The 27,595-nt window shown below is 41.2% G+C and overlaps 1 protein-coding gene across 1 annotated transcript in view; it reads left to right on the forward strand.

Moving 5' to 3' along the window:
• Window positions 1-27,595, forward strand: part of LOC102386534 (CUB and sushi domain-containing protein 1) — a 796,348-nt gene that overhangs the window by 537,770 nt on the left and 230,983 nt on the right. The window contains exons 23-24 of the mRNA XM_006032113.1: window positions 22,291-22,482; window positions 26,248-26,386. Of these exons, the coding sequence (XP_006032175.1) occupies window positions 22,291-22,482; window positions 26,248-26,386 (331 nt within the window). The remainder of the gene's footprint in view (window positions 1-22,290; window positions 22,483-26,247; window positions 26,387-27,595) is intronic.

Here is a 27,595-nt window from a genome sequence, read left to right on the forward strand (position 1 = left end):
CCCCCCACCACCACCACGCACACATCTACTAGTTTCCCCATCTTCCAACAAACTCTCTCTGTACCCATCAGCTCCCACCTCTTCACAGATCTGTTAGCCCTCCTAATCCTGTTTGTTTCTTCCCCTTTGCTGAATGACTTACCCTGGTTTCCCCACACACTTCCCAGCACCAGCATATTGCTGCACATACCAGTCCCAGTCTACATTCACTTGGCTTAAAGTGCTGCATGAATAAAGAATAGGTACATAATTTTAAATTCTAGGGGTGCATAATTTAAAATACGTTATTGAATACCCATTCAGCCCATCCAAGAATATGGATCTTCTCATTCAGAAATAAAGTGGCCCTAGTATACTTAGAACATCATCATGAAGAACTTACCCAATGCACTTCCATTTCACCGCTTCAGTTCATTTGGTAACTTTCTAATGTCCTGTATAGACATGCCTTAAGAGTTGGAATGGATTATAGGTAAAGAGGACTTTCCTGTTATAGATAATAGACTCTGAATGAGTGCTTAGAGCATTTTTTCCTGTGTGGTTAATGATAGAAAATTTGACATTTTCCAATTTGGTTGCAAATGTTAACTTAACTTTCTTGTTTTAATGGAGGAAAGTTTTAGGAAAGGTAAACATACTTGATAGTATATGACAAGGGGTGGCAACACATGGCTTGTGTACAAAATAGGGCTTTGCCTGTGCTCAAGCCCACATTCAGCTGAGCAGCGAAGAGCTGCACCAGGGTCAGGGAGCTGTCAGCTCTACCTGTGCTGCTGCCACTTCTCCCTCCTCCTCCCCACCCCCCAGCCCCCACCACTCTGCTTCTCCCTCCCCCAGGCTGAAGTATGACTGCAGTTTCCAGATGGTAGGGAGCTGCACTGGGGTTGGGCTTGTAAGTGTGGGCAGGGTGTGAATGTGAAGGAGCAAGAGCAGGGTGGAAGCAGCTTCCAGCTCCCCAGTTCTAGTGCAGCTCTCTTCCAGGAATTGGGGACCAGTGGGAGCCAGTTGTAGTAATTAGAGTGGAATTACTCGTCACCAGATGTTGTGGAAGCTGACAGTTTATCCAGTTTCAAAAAGGGATTGGATAAATTCTTGGCGGAAAGGTGCATCAATAGCATCAATGGGAGTTAGGGGTACAGCCTCTGAATCAGAATTTAGACCTTAAATGCTGGAGTTTGCAAGTGAGAGAGGAACAGTGAAAAAAGCCCTGGCCATGCCCAGTTCATTTTCCCTTTCAGCATCGACACTGCCACTGTATGACACAGGATACTGGGTAAAATGAGTAAAAGGCAGTTCCTATGTAGTTATAGCACAGACACAGCGTCCAGCTTCATGGCTCTGGTTAGGGTGCAGGGAAAGCCCTGTCACTGACGTGCTGCTGAAGCCATTCAGCCCATGTCAGATCAGAACTGAGCTATTCCTGCCCTGAACATGGTCACCAGTCCCTGGTATACTATATTAAGATATCTGTGGGATTATTCTTTTTTAGCTTAGCAATAAATGAAAAAATAAAGTTTCACCTATGCCCCTTTCTGCAAAAGTAGCAGTTGACCTTCAGTCATTTTTAAGAAGACAGGTTAAACTTTTAGGATTCAAGAAATGATTTCTGTGGCTTAGTGTAATTTTCTGTTGGATCAATTTGGTGATCATGCTGGCAATTGAAGTGTGTCTCTCACTGGAATTAATTGGAGTTAGTGGCAGAGAACTGGAAGTTTCAGCTAAAGTCAAGAATAAATGACTTATAAAGCTCTTGGTTTATGAATGTGGCAAGTGCAAAGGATGAGAAAATATGATTTAATATATGTTAGCTTACCGTAATGTATTCAATTCATTCTTCCTTTCACCCCAGATTCAAAGGTAGTCTTTTTGTGCTCAGTCCTGCAGTGTCCTGAGCATTGTGGCCCTGTTGCTCCAGTGAAACATGTTGGACTCTGCTGAATTTTAGGCATGTGAATAGCTTTACTGTCTTCATGGTTCAGTTTTTGCTGAAATGTTCTGCTGGACCAAAGCAATGTGATGCAACATATTGGACGATATAACCCCTAAAATTGTTTTTCCCAAATTCAATCAATAAATGTTTTTGAAGTTCCTTTCTCCCCTTTAGAAATCTCAGAGATGAATGGTTTCTTACAGGTGTCAGAAAGATAATGTCTGGAAGGTTGTTTTGAATTATCCAAGAATTTTCAAATAACATATTAGGCAATATTATACACAACCTATCACCTGGGTGCGCTTTGCTGTTCATTATGTTTGTAGGCAGAGATGCTTTAAATAAAAGTTGTGTAAATGGCTGAAGCACATAAGACACTTGGACCCTATTAAAGGTCCTTTGTCTTGCCAGCTCAGCACAGCATGTAGAACATGAGGACATGAACTGACTAGTGCGATTATGTTAATTGTAATCAGCCTAACACTTTTCATTAAAACTTAATTACCATTTAATCATGCATAAAAGGACAGAAAATGGAGTTCAGCATACAAAACTGACCCTTACTCTGGGGGTTAAATACATTTAAACTAGCTATTACAAACCCGGGTTGTCAACTAAACCTTTCCAACCAAGGCATACGATGTAGCTAGGGGAAATGGCAATATAACATTGTCTAAGTAGGTATTTTTAGGCACTCCAGACTCTAAGGTATCAGGTTTTTATGAGCTCTTTTGTAATACGGCGTAAAACCCTTTTGGTTTGACTGACAGTCACTAAAACAAATACAAGGAATAATATTAATAATAAAAATTGACATAGTATTCCTGAATAACCGAAGTAACATCACTTGCAAATTTGAATTTATTTTCCTAATGGCTTTAATATTCCTTATCAAATGGTCTAACTCTTTTTGTTTGTTTAAATTGACTTCTCATGTGATAATACTTAAAGGCCTGCACAAGCATCTTAAACTAAACTATACATCCTTATGTTCTTTGGCTGGCTTAGCAAATGTTGATCTTCAAGAGAAGAATTGAAATGAGGTCCTACTCCCACAAGGGTTTTAATGAAAATCTATTTTTACATTGTTTGAGGTGTCTGGCTCTTAAAGCCTACTCCATCTGTGACATTCTCATGTGTTTTCCTTGGGCTCTGTGGCTTTGGGGGCTATCCACTCTCATTTGCCACAAGCCTCCTTTCAATTATAATACTTAATTAACCATGTTCGTGTCTCAGCCTAAATCAATATCTGCAGTATATCTGTTTTGTTTCTGAAATTCAATCATATGGCCCATTCTACCAAACCAGAAAACAAGTTGATTTTGTCTCTTTATTTCTTTCTTTTACTGGAAGTAGCTGCAGATTAAATATGCTGGCTGGTATGGTGTTCTGACCTTTGAACTGGTATACACAGAAAATACTGAAATATTTAGTGTTCAAGACAAGATTCAAGTGGTAATTGATGACAGGGGGTGCATACAAGCCTTACATTTAGCTGAGTTTAGGGTAACCTAAATGGCTGGATTTGCAAATGTTCACAGGGTCTTAGGTTGTTCTAAAAATGGTGCACCCCATCTAAAATTAGATTGGCATGTGTTAACCCCAAATAAAATTGGTTAACGTAAACCAATGAACACTTGTATATATCACTAGCACAGCCTGGGAAAGCGCAGCCACTCCATGCCTGACCAGGCTTGGAGTTTTTATCCCACTCCATGCCTGACCAGGCTATTCTACTGTTCTCATCCAGGTCAAAATCCTTGTCTGGAGAGATTTCCGCTAGTCTGAGCATGCATGTTGCACTAGTGTGAGCAGTTCTGATGTTGACCAAGACCTAAGCACAGAACTTGGCTCTGAATGCCAAGCTGGCTCATCCTAATGTGCCCATGTACAATCTCTCAGATACTTTATTTTTAGACACTTGTCCACCTGGCTGGATACAGCCATGAAGCCTTCAGACATAATAAGATCTGTAAACAGCATAGAAACATTAGTCTTTAGAAAAAATGATTTCTTAATTCCCAGCCCAGAGCAAGACTCTGAAGGCTTTAGGTACCTTGTGTGACAAGTACAAACTTGTACACAGTCCTTGAGAGGCAAGGACTATAAAAGGACTACCAAATGTGTTACTGTTAAGTGTGACACTTGCCTTGCATGGAAACATCCATGACTCTGCACATATATTCCAGACATTTTGGGAACATTGCCAGTAAAAATGAAACTGCCTGCTGGAGAGAGGTTAATGTGTTCTGCCAGGAAATGGCAATTAGAGACTCTTTGTTAGAATATGTAGTGTAATTGAAGAAATTAGCAACTACAAAAAATATTTTTAACTATGTTGCCAGAACAACTGACAGAGCACTGAGTCTAGAAAATGAAAAGCAGAGGTCTTAACACAACCTATAGAAATACGTTCTTTTAGGAAAGTGTTTCTGACTTTCCAGCATACTTCAGTGGGGTGCGGCCTCTGAACAACAATCATAAACGGTACAGAAACAATGACTGTGAATTAGTAAAGGTTTCTGGCCAAATTCTTATCTTTGCAGCCTGATTCATCAATTGCAATACTCAAAATGTAACCAAAAAGCAGATTTAACCATTAATTTAGTTACTGCCACAGTTGCTGTGACCATTCTAAAACTTCCCTTCCTTCATCTATGAAGACATAAAGCATCACTAGTTGTGCATAGAACATGTTTGTTACACTGAAGAGCCACAGGACATGTCATCTGTCTCTGCATCTGGTTCTTAGGATTCTTCTTACTGACTGATTCACTAACCATGGAAATGCTTATGGTGACTGAGGCCCCTGCTACATGTTACATATATTATACATTAACTGGTTAATTGTGGAATAAATTTAGATCAGCCACACATGCAAAGTAATTATCACACAATTAACTAGTTAATGGCATAATACATTTAGATCAGCCCAATATACAATATGGTTACTATGGCACAAAATGTCCATCCATCTATAAAAAAAGTGCCAACCAGGTACAGAGTTAGTTTTTGAAAATGTGTAGCAACTTTATAGTTGGTTTCTATCCAGCTTTAATTTGAACACGTGGCAGGGCCCTACATTGTGTCTTCGCTGAACTCCTAGTATATTGTCCTTTTGGAAAGTCAGATTGGCTGTGAGTGCTGTATAACAGTTCTATTTGCACTTCTATATTTAAGTCATATCACCATTTTCATTACAAAACCTTCATTTCCAAGATTAATGATATGATTGCAGAAGCCTGATCCATGATGAAATTGCCAAGCAAGAAATTTTAGAACAAAAGTACATTAAAAAAAACAACAACAAATTTATGGGGAAAAATACTGCTGACCGATTAAGTTGTGAGCTTGCAGAAAATAAGAGTATGAGAGCAGAAGGAAGTCATATACCTTAAAGAGGGCCATTAATTCCATTGTTGGGCCCAGGTGTTTAAAAGTTAGGTATGTTTGACTGCAAAAATAGAGCTAAAGGCCCCTAAGTAACCATGTCAGTAAGATTAGAAGCATATAAGCATATAATTTCATCAGCATATAATTTCATTTTGAATGTATTTATATGTAATTTAGGAAAAAAATCCTGCATGTTCTTACTTTTCTTAATTATTAGACAATGTGAAGAAAATTGATTATATTTGTCCGTCTACTGAATTTACTTTTTTCATGTGTACTACTAAGTGTAGAGCCAGTACTACTTTCTTGCCTTTCTTACTGTTGTGGAATTTCTTTTAAAGGACTTTTGATGAAATCATTACAAATATTTTGTGCATTTCTTTGGTCTTGAAAACATCACATTCTTTCCCAAAACTTTTTTTTGTAAGCAATTTTCCTTTTAAAATTGAATGCAAAACAGGAATTTTAGCTGCTTTGTTTGTGCAATAAATTGCTAAAAAGCCTCTGGTATTGCTCATGGAGCCTGAAGACTTGGAATATATTTTTTTGTAATTCTGAAAGTAGAGAGAAGGAAGTATTTGTGATAAAAGGTACTACATGTCACGAACATAGTGAAAACATGATATTGATACAGGTCTGAACTTTATTTTTGAAGCCATAGGACGTGTCCAGTTGAGCCTGCACATGGTAAGAGGCATGCTGGGAACAAAAAAAAATGTTTGCAGCACAGGCTCAAATTTATATCCAGGTATCAACTCCTCCCTCCTGCCAAAAACTAAAAAAAAAAACCAACAAAAAAAACCAGAAAAAAGGCAGGGCAGGGCACGATCCAGGACTGTGCCTGGAGGCTCCACAGAGACACTCTGGTAGCTGGCCAGAGCATCTCTATGCCTGTCCCTTGAGCTGATGCTTCAGCATGCTGCCTGCCCATGCAGGGCAAGAAGTGATGCAGGCTACAGTGATCTGAACCTGGGCTCCGTTTCAGGTAAGTAGGGGTTAAGGAAGTCTGGAGTGGGTTAGGGGCTATGAGAGTGCAGGGGACCGTGGGGGTGACAGCTCGGAAGGGGTGGGTCCCCCAGCTACCCCATGATGGTCCCACATGCCCTTCTTCACAGCCCCAGCCCCCCTGCAGGGCCCACAGCTCAACAGCAGCAGCAGCGGCCATCAGGATGCTCAGGGCCTCCTGGCACAGCCTCAGTGCAGCTTGCCCCTGGGCATCTGGCACCCAGCCCTGCCTGTGCTACATAGTGCAGGCCCACAGCTTGGTGCAGTGTGGTGCACTTTTGGGCTGTTCTGGGCTGCTTGGGCTGAGACCTGGGGCCCTGCACCACTTGTGGGGACTGCCTTTCTCACTGGGCTGGGTCCTGCATGCACAGGCCCCATGTGCCATCAGGCCAGGCCACTTCTGTGCATGCATGACCCAGCTCAGCACAACAGGCAGTCCACGTGAGTGGCATGGGACCCCAGATGACAATTCAAATAGCCCAGAGTTGCCTGAAAGCGCATGGAGCCGTGCTGAGCTGAGCCAGGCTGGGCCCATGCAATACGGCACAGGCAGGGCCAGGTGCCAGGCAGCTGGGGCTGAGCTGCACTACCCCACGCTCCCCAACACTGGGTGTGGGGATTGTGCCAGGAGGCCCCGAGTGCCCCAATGGCTGCTGTGGGGTATGTGGACCATGTTGGGAGGCTGTGGCCCTGCCGGGGTGGGGAGACAGTCCATGTGCTGTGTGGGGAGGGCTGTGCCTTGTGGGGGAGCAGGCAACCCACCCCTCCTGAGCAGCCCTCCCACACAGTCCCCCCACACCTACATTCCCCCGCAATCCCCACACACTTATCACAGTCCCCATGCCCCCCATATCCCTCCACACCCACCCACACCCCTTCCCACCCCCTCCTACAAACCCCACATCCCCCCAGTCATGCAACTGTCATGCCCAGCTGCCAGACAGGATGAGACCTGCTGGCAAGAGCTGTGGCTGCAGGGGGGGGTTTTCCCACATCCTATTTACTTAGGTCAGGGGGGGCTCTAACGGTTCTTTGATAAGAAAACTAAAAGCAAACAGCAAAACATATAGATATTTAGTATTTATTTTATTATGACGATAGAGATGCCGGTAGGCTTCCAAATTGCCTTAACATTGTAAATATATCAATAAAACATTGTCCAACTAATCTCTCTCTCTCTCATGGTCTTTTGTTTTAATTGTGAAAGAACATGGGTTTGCGGGTATTTTAAAGAGTGAATTAGGAATTTGTTTATCAGAAATTTTGCAGATTTCAAAAAGGGAACACCAGGATTCCTGCAAGTGAGACAAGTGCCAGGACCCAGGCAGAAGAGCCTGTTCAGGGCTGGTACCCAGAACCCAGCTGAAGGTGGCTGACCTCATGGCCCTAAGGGCCAGGAGGATGTGCTTTGACAGTTCAAAGCAGCCACCACACTGAAAACATCATCTTCTGGGCAATAGCTGCCCAGATGGCAGGATGACAGCACACACGGCAGTAGTGTCACACAAAGGCCAACTGTGCAGCCACAGTCCATTGGCACCTGGCCCAGAAGTGCAGATGCCTCTGCTGTGGCTGTGCAGTCACCATCTCAGCCTCGCAGGTGCGTGGCCTTGGGCCACATCCTGTCGCAGGTGGCAGTAGGTCATAGCCAGGCATCAGCCCCCACTGCCAGACTGTGGGTGCAGGAAACTCTCAGTTAGGGTTGCTTCAGCAGTCCAGCTGGCACAAGGGGCTAGTGTCTCCAGATACCAATTGGCTGGGCCCAAGAAGCTCCTGAGCTACTAGCCAGGGCAGGTTTTTATACTGCTAGGGCCAGTACACGTGCTGGCCCCAGGCTCTAGCTCCCCTTGGCTGCAGATCCGGGAGGAGCTGGGCAGGGTTATTTTGCCCCAAGTGGCACAACTTGCCTCACACTAAAGTGCATGTCCTAGCTTGTACGCTGAGACAAAAATCCCTGGCTCAAATTTGTGCCACTCCTATTTGAGCTGCTGCAAGCACACATGCCTGCATGTGTGGACATGCGGAAAATGATTATTTGTGGGCTAAACAAACCAATAAAATAGCTGTCTCCTTCAAGAGAAGTAAAATTAGACACAGTATAAAGGCCAATGCATGGACTTAAATATGAAAAAAGGCCTGAGATGAGGGATAATTGTTAGGAAAATTGGCAGTATTTAATGTCTACATTAGCTTACCTCTATATAAAATATGTATATCATCATGAATAATATGTCAGACATCAGCAAATAAAGTCTTAGTAGATTCATAACTTTCATCCAGTTGCAGAAACTCTTGGTAATCCTCAGTGCTAAAACAACTTAAGAGAGAAGCTGAAAAGTTGACAGGCTGTCTAAATGTTAGCTTTACTAGATGACACATCCCAGCTTAAAGCTCTGGTGTTTTGTTTAATTAGGATACAACATATTTGTGGATGTTATTGTTAGCTTCCAGATACAGGTTATCTTCATAGGATATAAGAACAAAACACATAAAGAATATATTGATGCTTCTTGAATGTTTACGGTTGTTTAGAACTTAGAATTTTGTACTTGGTAATGTATATTAACTTTGAAATAAATTTTAATAGACATCAGTCCTTGGTAATTGGTCTATCCTTGACATTGTGAAAAGTAGATGAGTAAACATTGTGGATTGAAATATTACATTCAGCAGAATACTTGGAGGGAATGAAGGAATTATTCAAAGCCTTCTTGAAAGAGGAAGATAAGTAATGATATACTGTAGCTGTCTGTGTTTATATTTATACTTTTGTCAGCAAATTCATGAATTTACTGTTCTTTAGTAGACATCCTTTAAAGTCATCCACACATTCAGAGATGTTTCTTGTCTATCAAGTAGGAAACTACTTTGCTAGGGTCATGACCATGCAGCTGCTTTCCCTCCCCAGTGGCCAAGTATGCATTCAGTAAACTGCACTAATATGGCCTAACTGTCAGGTAAATTTTCAATGCAGTGCTTGGGGAGTTATGTGCTCAGCCCTGGATAGCTATGACAGGAGTTGCAACTTGGACTCTTGGTTGCTGCTCCTATATCCCTTTTAAATAAGCTTGTCAGTTCTGCCAGAAAAAGTACAAACCTTAAGGTATGTATGTTTGATGCAAGGATGACAGAAATTGACCAGATAATAATAAAACTAAATTCAGACGTGCAAAGGCATTTGATCAATTTGTCATCTACATGAATCCAGGCATGTCATTTCTTGGTTCATTTTTTCATCATCAGAATGTGTGCATGACATACATGTCTTTCATTGTTTATCATACTTAGTCACAGAACACATACACCTTTCTGCAGAATATCAGCCCTGCACAACCAAGGTGCATGTCTTAGTGGGAAAGGCTCATTTTCTTCACAGGAACACAACCATGAAGATGCTGTGTTGCAAAATGGCTTCTATCTATCTATTTCAGCAAGCAAGTAGGAGGGGTAGAGTCCACTGTTAACCCTTTCACAACTGCTATCAGCATGCTGGTTGAGAGAAAAGCTGGATGCCATTTTGCAACACAGACTCTCCATGAAGAAAAAAAAAAAGTTTGGGCCATAACTCTGGGGGGAAAAAACCAAACACAAAACAAAACAAAAAACATTTAAGTCTGTCTTCCAAAAACAAGGTACATATCTTAATTAGAGTTGTGTGTTAGGATACAAAATACAGTGTATTGCCAATATCTTTCTTTCTACACAGATCCCATCACAGTGAGAATGAAACAAATATTTGTTTGTGCTGATCAATTTGGGCAATAATTTGCTCCAGGGCAAGGAAAACAGTGGGCTTAATTTGAATACTTTTGTGGAGAGGAAGCTCAAAAATCAGTCTCTCATTTTGACATTTTCCTTTTCTTTCTTTTCTTCAGTTTTTCATCAAACAATACTTCTGTTTTGAAAAATGCCGTATTTAATTTTTAACAGGGAATGAGAGAAAAGGTTGAAGAAATCCAATATCTAAATGTGTTGTTTCAGGTTAGAAATATTTTAGTCACATCCAAGCATCATCATCATCACTGATAATTCTGATTGTTGTTGTGGTTGTTATGCTACAAGACCAACACCTCATGAGGTGTTTTAAGGGTTCAGCTCACAAACTAAACATCAGTTATTTACACAACTACTATCAGACTTGCTTCAGCTGAAATATGGAATGTCCTTTTTCTTATTTGCCTATGCCAGAAAGCCTGGGTTCATGCTAACTGAAATGAACACCTTGTTAATTAAATGTAAATGTTTGCTGGTATTGACACAAACAACAAGCTCAAAAAATAAAGGTTTTGTGTGACAGAGAAGGTATTATTATTTTTAGAATTTTTAAATTGGGAGCTTTACGTATGTTTTTGTTTTTAAAAGGTCCCCCCCCCTTCATCTTTAATATGTTTTTCTTGTTGAAAGTGATTGACATGATACTATCTCACATCCTGTAAGAAAGCTAAGAAAAAACAGTCAATATGTAACTACTATAATATGCTGGAAAACTACTCAAACAATTATCATTGGTTCACTCTCAAACTGGAAGGCTATATCAAGTAGGATTGTACAGTAATCAGTCCAGGCCCAATACTATTGAATATAGTGATACTGATGGTAAAATATAGAATATATTTGCAGATGATTCTAAGATGGGAGGTTTGTAATCACTTTGGAGAACAAAATTAAGACACAAAATTATCTTGACAAATTGGAGAACAGATCGGTAATGAACCGGATTAATTTAAATCAAAATAAGTATGAAGTACTGTGCTAGGTTGAACAATCAACTTCATTAAAAAAATGGAGAACCAGTGGCTATGTGAAACATGGGATTATGGTGCATCACAAACTGCATGAGTTGACAATGTTATATTGTTTTAAAAGAAGCAAATAGCACATTGGAATATGTATTATGAAAGAATTCTTCAACCCCACTCAGGACTGAAAAGGCCTTAGGATAAAGACCTATAGTACTGTAGTAGATTTGGTCATCATGTATAGTACTAGATTTGGGTATCATGCTTCAAGAAACATTTGAACCAAGTGAAGATAATCCAAAGGAGAGCCAGTAATGTACTGGCTGAGGTCTAGAAAAGATGATGTATAAAGAAAAATTGAAAGAATGTTGTTGGTATAGTTTAGAAAAGAGAAAACTAAGCAAGGACATGATAAGTGTCTTCAAATATATGAAGGTTATGAAAAGAGAAAGATTATACACTATTCTCTATGTCAGCTGGCATTGGGACAAGTAGTGATGCAAAAAGAGAGTTTCAATTAAAAAAAACCCACCTAACTATAGGGATAATTGTCCTGGAATGGATTGTCTAGAGAATTTGTTGCATTTGCATTGCTGGAGTAGGTTAAACAAATGTTTGCCAAGAATAAGTAATATTGATCCTGGCTTGGTACAAACAGATGATTTTGATGACCTCTCAAGGCCATCCTAGTTCTATTTTTTATGATTCTATTAATTGATTTTGAAGATACAAGCATGAAAGAAAACATCCAAATTAATAGAAAAGCACCAAAGCCCAGTCACTTTAAAAACAACGATTGCCTCTTAATTGTAAATTGACTTTTTTTTCCTAAACATAAATGGCACCACTTTCAATACTTCTCAGGTCTATCAGTATTTTTATTCTTACTATTCATAGTAGTAGTAGTACATTTTTGTCCCTTAGTTGACCATCAGAAGTCCATTACTATGGATTTTTTCCTGAAGATTTTGCAAAAGAATAATATTGCTAGCCCAACCTCTGAATTTATTGTAAAAATACAGGGAGATTATAATCAAACACGTTAAAATATAGATTTAATTTTCCTATGCTGTGAAGTATTTTTACAATGTGGTAGATACTTTAATAGTGCTATAAAAACAAGGTCTATTTCTCAAGAAAGCTCCGATTCTTCTCAATTAATCTTCCAAAATTTCCAGCAGCTGCAACAATGGCTCAACCACTGGCTTCCTGAATTGTCATAAGTTACAGCTAGAATAAAGGAAATAAGTGGCTGGATCTTAAAACAATAATAGGAAGCAACGTCTTAGTTATTCTGAACCTAAACTATTGTCTCCTTTCCATATCCAGCTTCACTTCATGTCAAACCTTCTGTCACCATGCAATTTCCCTACTTAAATTGCAGCTACAAACAAAATCCAAATACATGTTACATTAATTTTTTCTCTACTATATTTCCCCAAGTAGAAAACATAACTCTTCACCTGCATAGGTGCCAGATATCAATTTTACTAATAATTTCAATTAACACTTTCATAAAGTACAAGACAAGTATGAGTAAATTACTAAGGTCAGAAGGATTCACTGTAGAAATCACATTGTTCTCTTACATGCAAATAAATACCCTGATTTCAATTTTAGATGTATGGTCTCATATTTTATGGATCTTTTAAAAAGCAGGAAGCACACTTGATTAATTAGCATGCTCAATTAATTAGCACTCTCCAGCAGCTTCAGTGTCACCTGTACTCAGGGTCCCCGCACTTTAAAATGGCGGTAGAGGCCCTTTAACTAAAGCTCATCAAACACTATTTTGAAGTGTAGGATTCTGAAAACATGAGATGCTGTGGGTGTTTTAATTAGAGCCGCTCAAGAGTGACTCTAATTAAAGTACCCCTGCCCCCCCAGAGCATGTATAAAGGTGCCCAAAGTGATAAAATGGGTTGCTTCCATTTTAATCCAAATTAATATGGATTGTAGAATCACCCCAAATACCTGTCAGAATTGGGGTCTCATTTTATGGTTGTTTTAGAGTGTGTTGTAATCTTGATAGTCCAAGAATTATGAAAGGGGAAATGGTTTCTTGGTAAGATTTATTTTATTTGACCAACTGAATAGCTGGGATAGAGTTAGACAAGCTTTTGAAAGGAAGACATTCTTTTTCAGGTGTCAGTCATGCCTGAAGAAGAATCTTGCATTCAAAGGCTTGTTCAACTCTATCCCTATCTATCAGTGGATCCAGTAAGAGAGATCACACTAAGAAATCCTGGTCTGGTTTTACTAATTGTTGTTCAAAAAATGCAGGAAGACCGAGACACTCTCGCCCCCTCAAAATGCAATATCTAAATTTTAGAGAATGAGTGAGTAAAGTAATAAAATGAAGAGCATAACATGGGGTAACCATGTAAGTAATGAGTCTCAAATAATCTGAAAGTATTCTTTAATACATGTTACTTGCTCTCTATGACTGTTTCATGTTCATTATTTGTGTGATTATGTCTAATAGGCATAGGTGAATTTTGAGATCTGAAAGGTAAGAGAGTTGGAGGTATTTATGAATCAGCTCAGTAAAAGGTATTTAACATGGTAGGACAAGAATGGAAGAAACTGCAGGCAGATGTCTTTAAAAGAGAAAAGGAAAAATATATATACAAGGCTAGCATTTCTGGAGAAGTAAAGACTGATATAATGTGAGCTTAGTTGGCATGTATGATGAAGAGTTATATGGGGCCTTTAGAGTAATGACAAGAAGCTTAAACTTTTTGAACAAAGAAAAGGATGGATTTATTCATAGGCACATCTTTGTCAGGAGTGATGGTGGTTGTGATTTTACCATTGTGCTTATTGAATTATATTTGTGTTGGGCTTTGCATTTTTCTTTGAAGTATGTTGTACAGAAGATCGTCAGACAATAGAAAGTTGCAGGTATGGTTCTGTCACTCTACACTGTGAACCTATGTCTCCATCTGTGTTCTTCTTACTGTGGGGGAAAACTTATGGACGTAGAGCAGATCAAAGTGCAACTTGTGAATTACCCAATCAAAGTGTAGGACCAATTTTATTACCCGCTCTGAGAACATAATAGAGAGACATCTAAACATATCCAAGGGATGATCCTAATCCTCTGGGAATGTAAAGCCTAATGGGATTTATATACTCACAGCGGACACATCTATACGAGATGCTTAATGCCCATTGAACTAATTCGACTGCACATTACCATGGCTGGCAAAACCCATGCTAATGCATTAATGTGCAGTAGGTTAGTCCAATGGGCATTAAGCATCACAAAAAAAAAAAGAGTTAATCTGTGCTAATGTGCAGTAGCACTGATGGTGGCACATTAAGTTAGTACCTGTTGTTACAGGTACTAAACTTAATGCACCATAATTGGTGCATTAATGAGCATGTAAATGTACCCAGGGAGTAGGGAATTGCTCCTACAGTTTAGTCAGACAACTTACAGCTGGTCACAAAATGAACTTTGGTCTTCCACTGTATGAAATAGAATTCTTATCATAGTCTGCCTAAAGGGGACATATTTATTTTTATTTTTTTAATGGTAGTGTTGCATTGAATTTGATAACAATCTTTGGTGTGTGCATGGGTAATATGAACTGGAGCCCAATTCTGCTACTTGTACTTATTATCTTAAACCCTTTACTCTGTAAGCATTTATAGAGTAAAAGATTTTAAGGGAAGAAGGGGCCATTATCCTCTGACCACTTTCATGATGGATAGAAACTCAGAACTTGCATCTTAATTCTGCATCAACCGTATAACTTATGCTTCAGCTGCTTCATCAATCTTATAACTCCATCAGCCTTATGACTCTGCATCAACCTTATAACTTATGCTTCAGGTTATATATATGTATGTGTATATGTATATATGTGTATATTTAAGGTATCCAGAGTGTAGCTGTATTGGTCTGGAGGCAAAAGTAATCACAAAGTTGAGGTAAACAGACTACTCCAACTTTTCTCTGAGCCAAACCTGCATAAAATGAACTGTGCCAAACAGGAGATTTTACCACACCTTTAACTCTCCTATGAAATATTAATTTTTATTCCTACCTGGGAAAACTTTACAGTCTTTTCCCCTATGCCTGAAGAAGGGTGCTTGTACCTGAAAGCTTGCAGTTATTTTTTTTTTTCAAAAATCTAGTTGGCCTGATAAAAGATATGACCTCTACCACGAGTTCTGATTCCATATGTAAATTGAAAGTCTTCAAGACAGATAATGAATTTTGCCCCTCGGTAAGTTATTTTAAGAATTAATACCTGTTGGTATAAGAAAGTTCACTTTATTTCCATTGTAAATTAATCTAGCTTTATCTAAATACGTTATATAGAGAATTTCTGTTGCCTGTTTTGGACTACTCATAGATGAGTACTCTTCGCTATATATGAGCATTAAAGAATCTTCCCAGGTATCATCCTTTTATTGTTTATTCTGTAAGAGTACCAGAAAAGATATTATTCCATATAGAGTCTGCTGTATCCACCTCCTTTTTCTTCTTAAATATAAAGAGATACCAACCAGTTCTGTTAATCAAAATGATAAAAAACAAACAAACTACTGAACATATCAATTCTGATTGAGATCACTTTGATAATGTATAATAAAGTAGTAGATTATCAGGCTTTTTCTCAAGCTCTCTTAAAAAGTTCCCCAAAACTACTTAACTAAAAGTATGTGCATCTACTTCAGGAATATAACACTCTTGCAGTAGAGCCAGCCAAATGCAATTTTAATTTGACCCATGGCATATTCATTGTTCGTTGGATGCACTGACACAGTTTTCATTGTTTTTAGACATGTTGCTGGTTCTAGCAGTGTGGTATGTCATTTTAATTATGTAGCATGTCAGTGGAATCATTAGTGCCTCATTGTATAAATTTAGAATTCTGTTCTGTCTGTCAAGGATGTATTGTCTGTACTTCTGCCCTTTGATTTCCATTCTTCTCTATCTTACTTTTTTGATTTCTGCTGTCTTGTGTCTGCATCTCCACCCTTGCTTCATTTCATTCCCAGGATCAATTCTCAGTTGCTATCCCCTGTAGTCTTTTATCTCTTTCCATCTGCCAAAATTGGTCAGGAAAGAAGTAATTAATGTTGACATTACACTGGGCGCATCTTTGCGACCATTAATGTGCCTTTTCTAATGCACATTAAAATTTAGTACCTCCAATGTGAGGTACTTAATTAACGTGCATTAGACTGTGCACAGTAGAGCATTTGCACACTTTTTTAGTGATGCTTAATGCACAGGAGACTGTTTTACTGTGCATTAGCATAATGTCACAGGTTTTTTATGTGACAGTTTAATGTGCAGTACAATAGTCTACTATGCATTAAAGCACACGTGTAGACACACCTGCTATTACTGTTAAATTTTAGCATTGATATGCCATGCTCTTTAGTGGAACTGAAGGAGGTCAGACCTCTGAGCTGTTGCTTTATGTCTTCCACATATTGAAAAATAAAATACATTGTTTATTACATCTGGAATGCTAGAAATCTTCTGAAGTAAATTTTGGATTCTGTACAATCTAGATTTTTTATAAGGATGGCCACAGCCATCAAGTAGGATTGAGCTGCTGATTTTAGAAACTTGGATTTATATGGTGGATCTAATTGTACTATATATAAGGGATGAAGCAACTATATATACTTTTCAGAATGTGTTGCTGTTCTCTTTGTCACTGTACCTATGTAGAGACAGGCTATGATGATTGTATGCAGGAAAGTGTCAGGGCAAAGAGATGGTAGAGTTAAGAGAGTTGTGCTACATTGTAAAACTATAGAATTGTAGCACTGGAGCAAAAGAATACTGATAAAGAAGTAGGGATTTATCACAGATGTACCAAAATGTATATTGTCAGTAGAGATGGATATGCAAGAAATGCAGAATCCAACCCTCTGTGAAGGAACTACAGACACTGACAAACCTCTGCAAACTAAATGTTTGAAAATTTAATTTACAAAATTTAATTTAAAAATCGAAATGTTTGCAACAATTTACTTAAATTGATACATGGGATTTCTAAAATCAAGATAATCATGCACATAAGCAGTTATGTACTTCAGTTACTCTCAGCTACAAAAAATTATAGATTTATACCTTGGAGTCAAAAATAGCTCAAAAGTCTGGCCAAGGCAAGTGGCCTATCAGACTGGCATGGTTATGGCATATCAGATTTGGAAGCAAACAGCCCACAAGGGAGATTGTTAATATCATGTCTAGCTGCTTTTTATATCCTAGGTTGAATGGCCATGCTCCATTTACTGGAAGAGTGTCATCCTCATATTGAGGGACTGCTGCAGCCATTAACATTTACATCTCAGCCAAGTGGTTTTGGCTTTCAGCTAAATCTGGAGCAAGGCTTGAACTCCCAGCACTGGACCATAGGAAGACTCCTTACCTGTTCTTAATACTAAATATTGTTTATAAAACATTTGGGTAATAAATGGCATTATTTAAAAGTGGCCCCTCTCCCTCCCACTGCCAGCATCTGCTACAGCCACCCAAAGCTGGCACTGGGCTGCCCTGTGTCTGCTCTGCTAGCACCACTGCCCAACAGGGAGCCCAGAGATGGTGGTGATGTGGCAGAGACACAGGGCAGCCTGGTGCTGGCTCCAGGCAGCTGCACTTGGAAGCACCGGCAGCAGGACAGGAAGGGGCTTTTTCCCCAGCGTTGAGGAGCAGTTTCTCCCCTACCGCTGCTGCTCATCCTGGATAGGCAAGCCTAGAGCCGGCATGAGGTGCACAGGGTCAAGACTGCATGAGCTGGTTCCCGCCTGTACTGGGGGAGTGGGGACACTGGCAGAGGAAAAGGAGCTGCTGTATCCAGGCTGCCAAGAAAGGGAGTCCCACCATGGAGCAGACTCACCCCAGCTGCATGCGTGGCGCTTTGGCCTGGTGGGACTGAGGGACCCACCAGGGGCCAGACAAAGCCCCTCCACAGGCCAGATCTGCATAGACCACAGCATTCAGTCATGCCCCCAGCTGGCCAGCTGCTGGAGCAGTGAGGGGGAAGTGACCAGAATGGGACAGAAGCCCTGTTTTTATGGCGGGGGGTTGCACGCTGCAGGGCGAGGAAAGTGCTGGGGGCAAGGAAAGTGTTGCAAGGTGGCAGTGCTGGGCGGGGGGCACTCTGGCCCTGGTGCTGCCATACTCAGTCCACCACAGCTTAGGGCCCCAGTGCTGCTGCACACAGTCCACCACAGCTCTGCCCGCCCCGCAGTGGGGCCCCCTGCCAGGAAGGGCCATGCACTCTCAGACTATTATGGGATGCTGCCACACCAAGGGCCCTGTCCCCTCCCACTGCAGTAGTCTGATGGGGGCACAGCCAGCCCATAGAGCCCCTTCAGGGGCAGGGATGGGTTTATTCCTCCTCCCTCCATTGTCCAGTGAAGGGGACAGCAGGGGCCTATTCCACCACAGGGAACAAGCTTCGAAGTGATGCGGGGGCAGATGTGGATGTCAGTGGGGGTGGAGGGGAGACTGACCCCCTTCTCTGCCCCCCTCTGCCTTAGGGGCCATTATGCTGGCTAGAGCCGCAGGAGGGGGGAGCAACTGGCAGACCTGGTCTGGGTAACTGCCGAATGGATATGGAGCGGGGAATTAAATCCCTCCTTGGCTAAACCCTCACCCCTATCTATTTCTGCTCCATCTGGAGAGCAGAGGGGCAGAGCCATCCTGGCTGGGCTGGAGCAGAGAGCCCAGCCCAGAGAGCATGGCAGGATGCTGGGGGAGTCTCCTTTAACTTAAACCAGAAAGGGGTCTGAGACAAACAATGCATAAACCAATCTGACCCAAATCAGTTAAGTCTGATACTACATTGAACCAGGTTTATCTTAAACTGGTTTTGGCCATTTTGAACCTGATTTATATGCACTGAATGTCAGTTATCTTACAGTTTTAAACCAGTTTCTGATAGGGTTGTGCGAAGCTTCGATCACTGATTTGATTCAGCGGAGATTTGGCCTGATTCAGTGACCAAATCTCCAAATCTGAATTGAATCAGGAGACTCTTTAATCTCTCCAAATCAAATCAGAATACTCCAAATTGATTTGGAGAGATTCAGAAAGATTCGACAATTCAGACATAGACATAGCTTTAAATGTTTTTTCTACATACCTCAAGGTACCAGGCAGTTCACGAATGCTGAGATGCTGGGGCAGATGGAGTGTCCCACAGGAGTGGTGGGGGGGAGGTCCCAAGTACACTGGGCAGCAGACCCAGAAGTGGACCAGAAGCACTTACAGTTCACTTCCAGGTACCCCGGGGAGCACATTGGGCTCCCCCGGACACATATTCCTGGCTTGGTGACTCATGCCCCCTGGGTCTGGGGGGACACCTGGGGTCTCCCCGTGGATGATAGCTGAGCCAGGGATGTGCAGGGGTGGGGGAAAGGGGCAGCACACTTAGCGCTGGACCTGGAAGTGGACCAGAATTATTTCCAGTCCACTTCCAGATTCACTGCCAAGCATGCAGGGGGCTCCCCTGTGCTCCTGTGGGACACTCCATCTGCCCCAGCATTGCAGCATTCATGAGTTATGCCTGGTACCTCAAGGTATGTAGAAAAAACATTTAAAGCTATGTCTATGGCCGAATTGCTGATTCTCTGAATCAGCATCAAATCTTCAGATTCAGATTTGGCCAAATTGAATTGGGACAGTGGTCCAAATCAACAAATCAAATTGCTGTCCCCGATTCAGAACAAATCCGAAACAAATATGGCCCATTTCGCACACCCCTAGTTTCTGATCATTTAACCTGGTTTATATGTAATGTCTGTCCCTAGCCTCAAATTCTGTGCCAGGCGACATTAAAAAAATGATCAGGTAATTTGCCAAAACATGGCTATAGAAAACAAGACAGATGTCATTTGCAGTGAGAAGAAAAAGTGTAAGAAAAATGGTGAATCAGTTTTGACACATTGTTCATAGATTTCATAGATTTAATACACATCAGGGCTGGAAGGGACCTCGGAAGATCATCGAGTCCAGCCCCCCGCCCAAAGGGCAGGAAGTCAGCTGGGGTCATAGGATCCCAGCAAGATAAGCATCCAGTTTCATCTTGAAGGTGTTCAATGAAGGCGCTTGAACCACCTCCGGTGGCAGGCTGTTCCAGACCTTGGGGGCTCGGACAGTAAAGAAGATCTTCCTTATGTCCAGCCTGAAACGATCTTGAAGTAGTTTGTGACCATTCGACTTCGTCATCCCTTGGGGCGCTCTGGTGAACAAACGTTCCCCCAGATGCTGGTGGTCACCCCTGATAAACTTGTAGGTGGCCATCAGATCACCCCTAAGCCTGCGCTTTTTCAGGCTAAAGAGCCCCAGGGCTCTCAGCCTGTCATCGTAGGGTCTGCTTCCCTGACCTCTGATCATGCACGTGGCTCTTCTCTGGACTCTCTCAAGCTTCTCCACATCCTTTTTGAATTGTGGAGCCCAAAACTGGACACAGTACTCCAGCTGCGGCCTCACTAAGGCCGAGTACAGGGGGAGAATGACGTCCCGGGATTTGCTTGAGAAGCATCTATGGATGCAAGCCAGCATTTTGGTCGCTTTACTAGCCGCCGCATCGCATTGCAGGCTCATGTTCATCTTGTGGTCAAAGATGACCCCCAAGTCTCTTTCTTCCATAGTGCTAGCCAACATAGCACTGCTGAGCCTATAAGGATGCTGAGGGTTTTTCTTCCCAAGGTGGAGAACCTTGCATTTATCGGCGTTGAACACCATCAGATTCTCGTCCGCCCACTTGCTGAGCCTGTCCAGGTCAGCCTGGATAACCTGCCTGTCTTCTGGTGTGGATGCTTTGCCCCAAAGTTTGGTGTCATCGGCGAACTTGGCCAGTCCGCTTCTGACTCCAGTGTCCACATCATTAATGAAGATGTTGAACAGTATGGGTCCAAGGACAGAGCCTTGGGGGACCCCACTGGTCACAGGACACCACGATGAGTGACTTCCATCGATTACTACCCTCTGGGTCCGACCCTGGAGCCAATTTTCCAGCCAGCGGATCGTGGAGGACCCAAGGCGACAATTGGCCAGTTTCTCCAAGAGGCGATCATGGGACACCAGATCGAAGGCTTTTTTGAAGTCAAGATATATGACATCAATCTCTTCTCCCTTGTCCAGGTGATAGGTCACCTGGTCGTAGAAGGAAATGAGATTGGTCAAGCAAGACCTACCCGCAACAAACCCGTGCTGGCTATCCCTTAAGATGTTGGTGTCGGCCAGTCCATTAAGGATGGCCTCTTTAATAAACTCTTCTAAGATCTTCCCCAGGATAGAAGTCAGGCTGATGGGCCTATAGTTAGCCGGATCCACTTTCCTCCCTTTCTTGAAGATAGGCACCACATTGGCCTTCTTCCAGTCTTCGGGTACTACACCAGAGCGCCAAGAGTTTTCAAAGATCCGTGCTAGAGGCTGGGCTATGATGCTCGCCAGCTCCTTGAGTACCCTGGGGTGAAGATTGTCAGGGCCAGCTGACTTGAAGGTATCCAGCTTCTCAATATGTATTATTCATAAAAGGTGGAGAAGAAGCAGAAAGTACATACAGAATAAGGACTGTCCTGTCCTAGGTACTCTGGTTGTGGTGGTGGTGATGATGCCAGTGTGAGAGAAGAGTTGTTAAACCTGTACATTTGATGCTGACCTGGATGTTCTCCCTATATATTTTATACTGTTCCTTCAAATATTGACCCTAACATGAGATGGTGTAATCTGGCTCCTCAGGGGATACCATTATAATGAGAAACCCAGGCTTGCACACAGAGGAAGTTTGGTTTGATTTGCTGTATGTGTAGCATTTCTGTGCTCTGAGATATACTGAGTGTAACATGTTATCTACTTTATGACATTTGTCTTATAGTACAGAAGCTGTCATATTGCGTAAAGAAATGTGTGTTGATTCAAGAAACATCAAGATGAAAAAAATAAATCATTAGTGTTTTGATAGATTAGCTGGACAGGAAATGAAGAGCTTGAGTTTATTCCCTAGCAGGCCATATTTTTGACCAAAGGTAACTGGTAGGAAGACAATGTAAAAATGATGTGTCTTAGTTGGCAAATTCCTGAAGAAAAAACAACCCCCCCACTCTAATTTCCATGCTAATAAATTAGTAAATAATATTTTCTGTCTGGATATTCCTGTAAATAGACTGTGCTGTGTGATTATGACAATACAGTACATATGTCTTAAATCCTTTCATTTCTTGGTTTGTTTACAGCATCAATAGCATCAACGTGTAATGATCCTGGGACTCCACAGAATGGTACTAGATATGGAGACAGCAGAGAACCTGGGGACACCACTACCTTCCAATGTGACCCTGGATATCAGCTCCAAGGGCAGGCTAAAATTACTTGTGTGCAGCTGAATAACCGATTCTTTTGGCAACCTGATCCTCCTACGTGCATAGGTATTGAGATGAATTGTTAGAGTTGTCAGGGTTTGTCAATTACTGATCATATTACCATTTATATGTTTTCAGTTTGTGATCCTACAGAAGTATTAATTTCTGTAATTCTCGGTCTCTTAATCCCACAACTCAGGTCTCACACCTTTTAAGAGATTGCCTTCATCGTTAAGCTAGAGTCTACCCTTTTTAAGTCATTCTCAGCCTAGTGAAAGTTGAATTATTGGCTCCAGAGTGGCACAGTGTGAACTGGAAGAATGGATGAGTCCCATCCCAGTTTTGCCCTTAGTCTGCTGATTAAGACCCTCTCCTCAGAGATGTGGGATAAGTTTTTTGAAGCCCCTCAGGATGAAGAGGGCCAAAAACTTAGATCTCCCATTTCTTGAATAACTGCTGTACTCACTAACTTGGTCCTTTAAAGGTGAGCACCACCTCTACTTTAACCACATTTTTGAGTGAAAGTAGCCTGTATGCAGTGCTTTTTGCTAAAGTCAGCATCATTATGTGTGGGTTAAGTATGCCTGCTGGCTTGGGTTCCTCAGGAGATCTAGGTATGGGGAGATCCAGTTAGTAAATCTCAGATGGCATTAAGAATAATATAGTGCTGAAATGATCAGCTCCTAATGTGACATCACCTTTGGTCATATCAAACATTAGGCACCTAACTAATTTTACTGCCAAAAACTTAGGTGCCTACAGATTCCAAAGTGCCTAAGTGATTAGGCAGATTTTTCATCGATTGCTCACTTGGTCTTATGTGCCTAATGTCTGCCTCAGTTGCACTTTAGGAAAGCATCCCCACAAGCACACACTTGGTTTACAACACCTCAAAGCCAATTGAGGTGCAGTAAACCACACACGGCACCTATGCACCACACTGCTAATTAGCAGCAGTGATTTTTTTTTTTTTTTTTACAACAGGAAATCCCAGTGTCAAAAAAACCCACCACTAATAAAAGCGGCATGGCACACATAGCAGCAGCATGCACCAACAGAAACTGGAGCCTGGCTGGCCAGAGCATGGCTCTGGCTGCTGGTTAGGCTCCGAGTGGACAGCTCAGCACCTCTGCTGCCCTGGGAGGCCCCCAGGATCCCAAGTAAGGGTGGCTGGAGCCAGCACAGGTGCTGGCTCCAGCCTCCCATACCTTGTACTACTGCTATTTGTCCCATAGGAAGTGCATGCCCCTGCACATGTGTGCTCGTGTAGACGTGCCCTAGGTGTCTAAGTACTTTTCTGAATCTTGACTTTAATCTTATAGGTTCTAGCCTGGCCCCTTGCTACCATTTAGGCAAAAAATATTTCCCATTTTATCCAATGAATATTACATGCAGAGTGAGCTAGCTTCAAGGGGAGGGATGTAGAGCATTCTGTGCATGTGTTGGTAGAACACTTTTTTATGAAGCCGGAGATATGGATTCAAACCTCTCTGGGTAAGTGGGACCTAGAATTTGGGTCTTCTGCTGCATGGGAAACTGCCCTAACCATTGAATAATTAGGCTAAAATCTGCATGGCCCCTCCTTCTCTTCTACCTCTACTCTTTCCTATGCTGCCTGCAGCTCATGCTACATTGGTTCCAACCCAAGCACCACATGCAGCATGCAGGGCTGGGGCTGGTCCAGCTACCTACATGGTGGATCTGGCCTGCAGGCCATTTGTTTGACACCGCTCCCTTAGACCATACTAAATCTGTGGAATGGTAAGTGCTGTTAAAGTTAGAACTTGCTGTGAGCAGTTGCATTTTAATTATTAATGCCATTTCTTTCCTGCACAACTCTGACTTGCCACTAGAGAGCTGGCAAGCCAGGGCAGGCATCTAGGCTCTAGCCCTGCTTTGGGTGCGTAGGGCTGGAAGCAGTTCATCTTGGGATTCTGGAGGATCGCAGATTGCTCATTTTATCTTCATGGAACAGACTGAAGTTACCCTAACACAAACCAGGTAGCACATCCCAGAGTTAACCATCACCTGAACTGAAGTAGCTTTGAGGGCACTTAGTTTTGAGGTTCTCACAGTATCATAGGTGGGACTGATTGCTTTCACAGATGAAGCATATACCAGATGCAGTGCTGAATACAGACAAGTTTGAAAATCTGGTGGCTGCATCCAAGACCATCAAATGGCAATTCCAAAGATGTGTATCCAACCCAAATTAAAGATCATAAAGAAAAGAGAGGGTTAGTAGAAGTCTGGATTATAAGGATCATATGTTCCTGAGTGTCCGTGACCTTCTTATAAAACCCAATACTTTGACAAATGTGTTTTAATTTGTACTTTAAAAAGTTTAAAATTTAATTTATCTTCTAGGAGAGTAATTGCATTGAAATGAAAAGCACGCATTTATTTTTCCATGTATTCAGAGTGTTCTTCAGAGGACTTTGCAGTTTAAAATAGTCTTTATTGTGATATACACAGGAATCCTCAGAGGTTCTATAAAGCCATGACAAGTCACTTTTAAAATTCTCATAAAGTCCTTATTCTATTATACTGTGATGATTGAGATTTAATAGCTGTCCTTATTAGGATACTGAACATTGTCAATCAGTTATTTATGTTTATTTAATGTTTTCTGCTGCATATATACTTTAAAACTTTCCTGAGTATGGTCATGGTTACCGCAGCTGAGTCATCAAAAGTCATTGATTATTTGTGATTAGAGTAATTATCTATAAAAAAGTGCCATTTTGTTTGTTGTGTTTTTAATCAAAGGAAGACACCTGTTTGACCCTATGCATTATTTCAACAAGCTTATAGGTTGCTTCCACCATTTCTGAAAATGTGCCCTCTTATTGAGGTGCTAAAATAGGGCACATAAATTAGGTACTTGACTTAAATATGTATGCCAAGTTATTGCCTCTAAATTGGGTAAAACCTTTGTTAGTTGAATCAAAATATTTTATATTTCTTATATGGCAAAAATAAAATTTCATAATTAAAACTTGATTATTCTTAAGTCTTTTCACTTCTAACAAAGAAGTTGGTTGGTAAATAGAAGTAGCATAACTAGGACAGGGCAAAGGGACAGCATCCCTGGACACCAACTTAAGGGCAGATGCCAGTATGGCCCCCTCTCTTTCTCCATCACGGGCAGCAGTCCATCCATGGGGAGGTGGGCACTAGCAGCCCCATGCTCTGTAGTGCATCTGCTGGGGAGAAAAGTGAGTGAAAGTAGTAGAATACTCCCACACCAGGCTTCTCTGTGCATCCTGGCACACAAAAGCATATCTGGGGATTGTGGGGGAAGGGAGTGAATGGTGTACCAAGATCAGCTCTAGGGAGTCCATACCAGCTGGGTTGCTGCATGGGCATATGGTGAAGCCACCTTTCAGGTAGAGAAGTGTAAGCCCATGCTGCTACAAGAGGTGTAACAGCTGCCACCCAAGCACAAAGAGCAGGGAAAGGTAAGATTCTGTTCCCCCTACCTCTGCCCCAGGTACTGAAAAATCTTGCTGAGCCACTGGTAAATAGGACATGTTTTCAGTGCAATGGAGCTGAAATTAAATAAGAAAGGGAATCCATGGCTCATACCAGTTGGAATTTCAGACTTTTGGATAACTGTGAAATAAATGTATAAAATGGGATCAGTTGTTTCAAGTGTATGGGATTTGTTTGTGAGACTGCAAAAGGGGGGGGGGAAAAGATTAGCTACAAATATAACAGCTGATTTAAAAAAGTAAATTATAAAAGTCAATTTGTTTTATCATAACTGTTCTTCCCTCATTTTTCAGTCAAACATGTGACCACTTACTTTTTCTTTCTGTGTTGTGACAGCTGCATGTGGAGGGAACCTGACAGGCCCAGCGGGTGTTATTTTATCACCTAACTACCCACAGCCATATCCTCCTGGGAAGGAATGTGACTGGAGAATAAAAGTAAACCCTGACTTTGTCATTGCCTTGATATTCAAAAGGTACCATTTCTAGAGGAACGCCTCTGTGTAACAGGTTTTTAAATGTCACATCTAAAAATTACATCATTTATCATTTCATAGAGTTCCTAATTACATTTCCTAGCTAAGCCCTAGAGCATGTATCTAATCCCTACTATATCATTGCTTCAGAATAACATAAAAGAAAATAACTTATTTAACTGTATAGCACTTTCTGATGCCAAATATGTAATTTGAACAGAAAAGCCATATGTGACTTATGAGGTTTTATGTCCTAAACATACATTTTACTTCTATTATGTGTCTAACCATTGAAAAATGGAGAGAGATGGCTCTCTGTATTCATGGAGAATATAACTACCCTGAGAGATTTAAATAAATGTATCTCATTGTCTTATTAATATAATATATGCATTTTGTGATACCTAATCTATCAACATACAATTTCTTGTCTGGTGAAGTTTCAAGGCTAGAATGAAAGTGAATTATCATTAAGGAATTGATGATTTGCTAGAACCAAAAAGGTAAGTTTGAATAAATTGATTAAATAAAATCAAACCTTTAACAAGAGTCTTTAAAATTATTTAATATCCACTTGGAAGAAAAAAGGATAATAAGTTAATTATTCTGAAGATGATACTGTATAAACATCTAGTAGGCATTCTTTCAATCTAAGGTTTAAACTTAACCTTACATATTTGTCTGGAAGAATCTGTTAAAACTAAGGAATCATTCTGTTATTTATTAGCTTTCCCTATGGGCAGTGTAGTGCATAGGCAAGATACTGATGGTCCTTCCTTTTTTATTATTTTCAATGCAAGTTGGACTTTTTTGGCACCTTGTTGCTTTCATCTGTATGCTGCTTATACAAAAGTGATCAGAACTCTTTTTATTTACTTGAAGTGTATTGAAAGATAAGTAACTTAAAAATATCAAATGTTTTATTATCATGTTTTGTAGGTTTTGTAAGAAAAAAAACCCATTCACATAGACAATTCAAAGGATTAGTAAAATATATTTTGTAGAGAAGATATGGCCACAATAATCTTGTTTCCAATATCATTACTGTCATGGGTTGAGGTCCCAAGGGGTGGTGGTGATGCCCCTGGTGGCTTTGCAACTGTGCCAGCTCCACCCCGAGGGCACCCTCTTGTCTCGTGTGCCACATCTTGATGGTAAAAAAAAGAGTCGGGGGGCTGCCTACAGGCCTTCTTGTGGCCCCAGTCTGCT

Source organism: Alligator sinensis, unplaced genomic scaffold, assembly GCF_000455745.1.
Source record: "Alligator sinensis unplaced genomic scaffold, ASM45574v1 scaffold72_1, whole genome shotgun sequence".
NCBI classification, from domain to species: domain Eukaryota; kingdom Metazoa; phylum Chordata; order Crocodylia; family Alligatoridae; genus Alligator; species Alligator sinensis.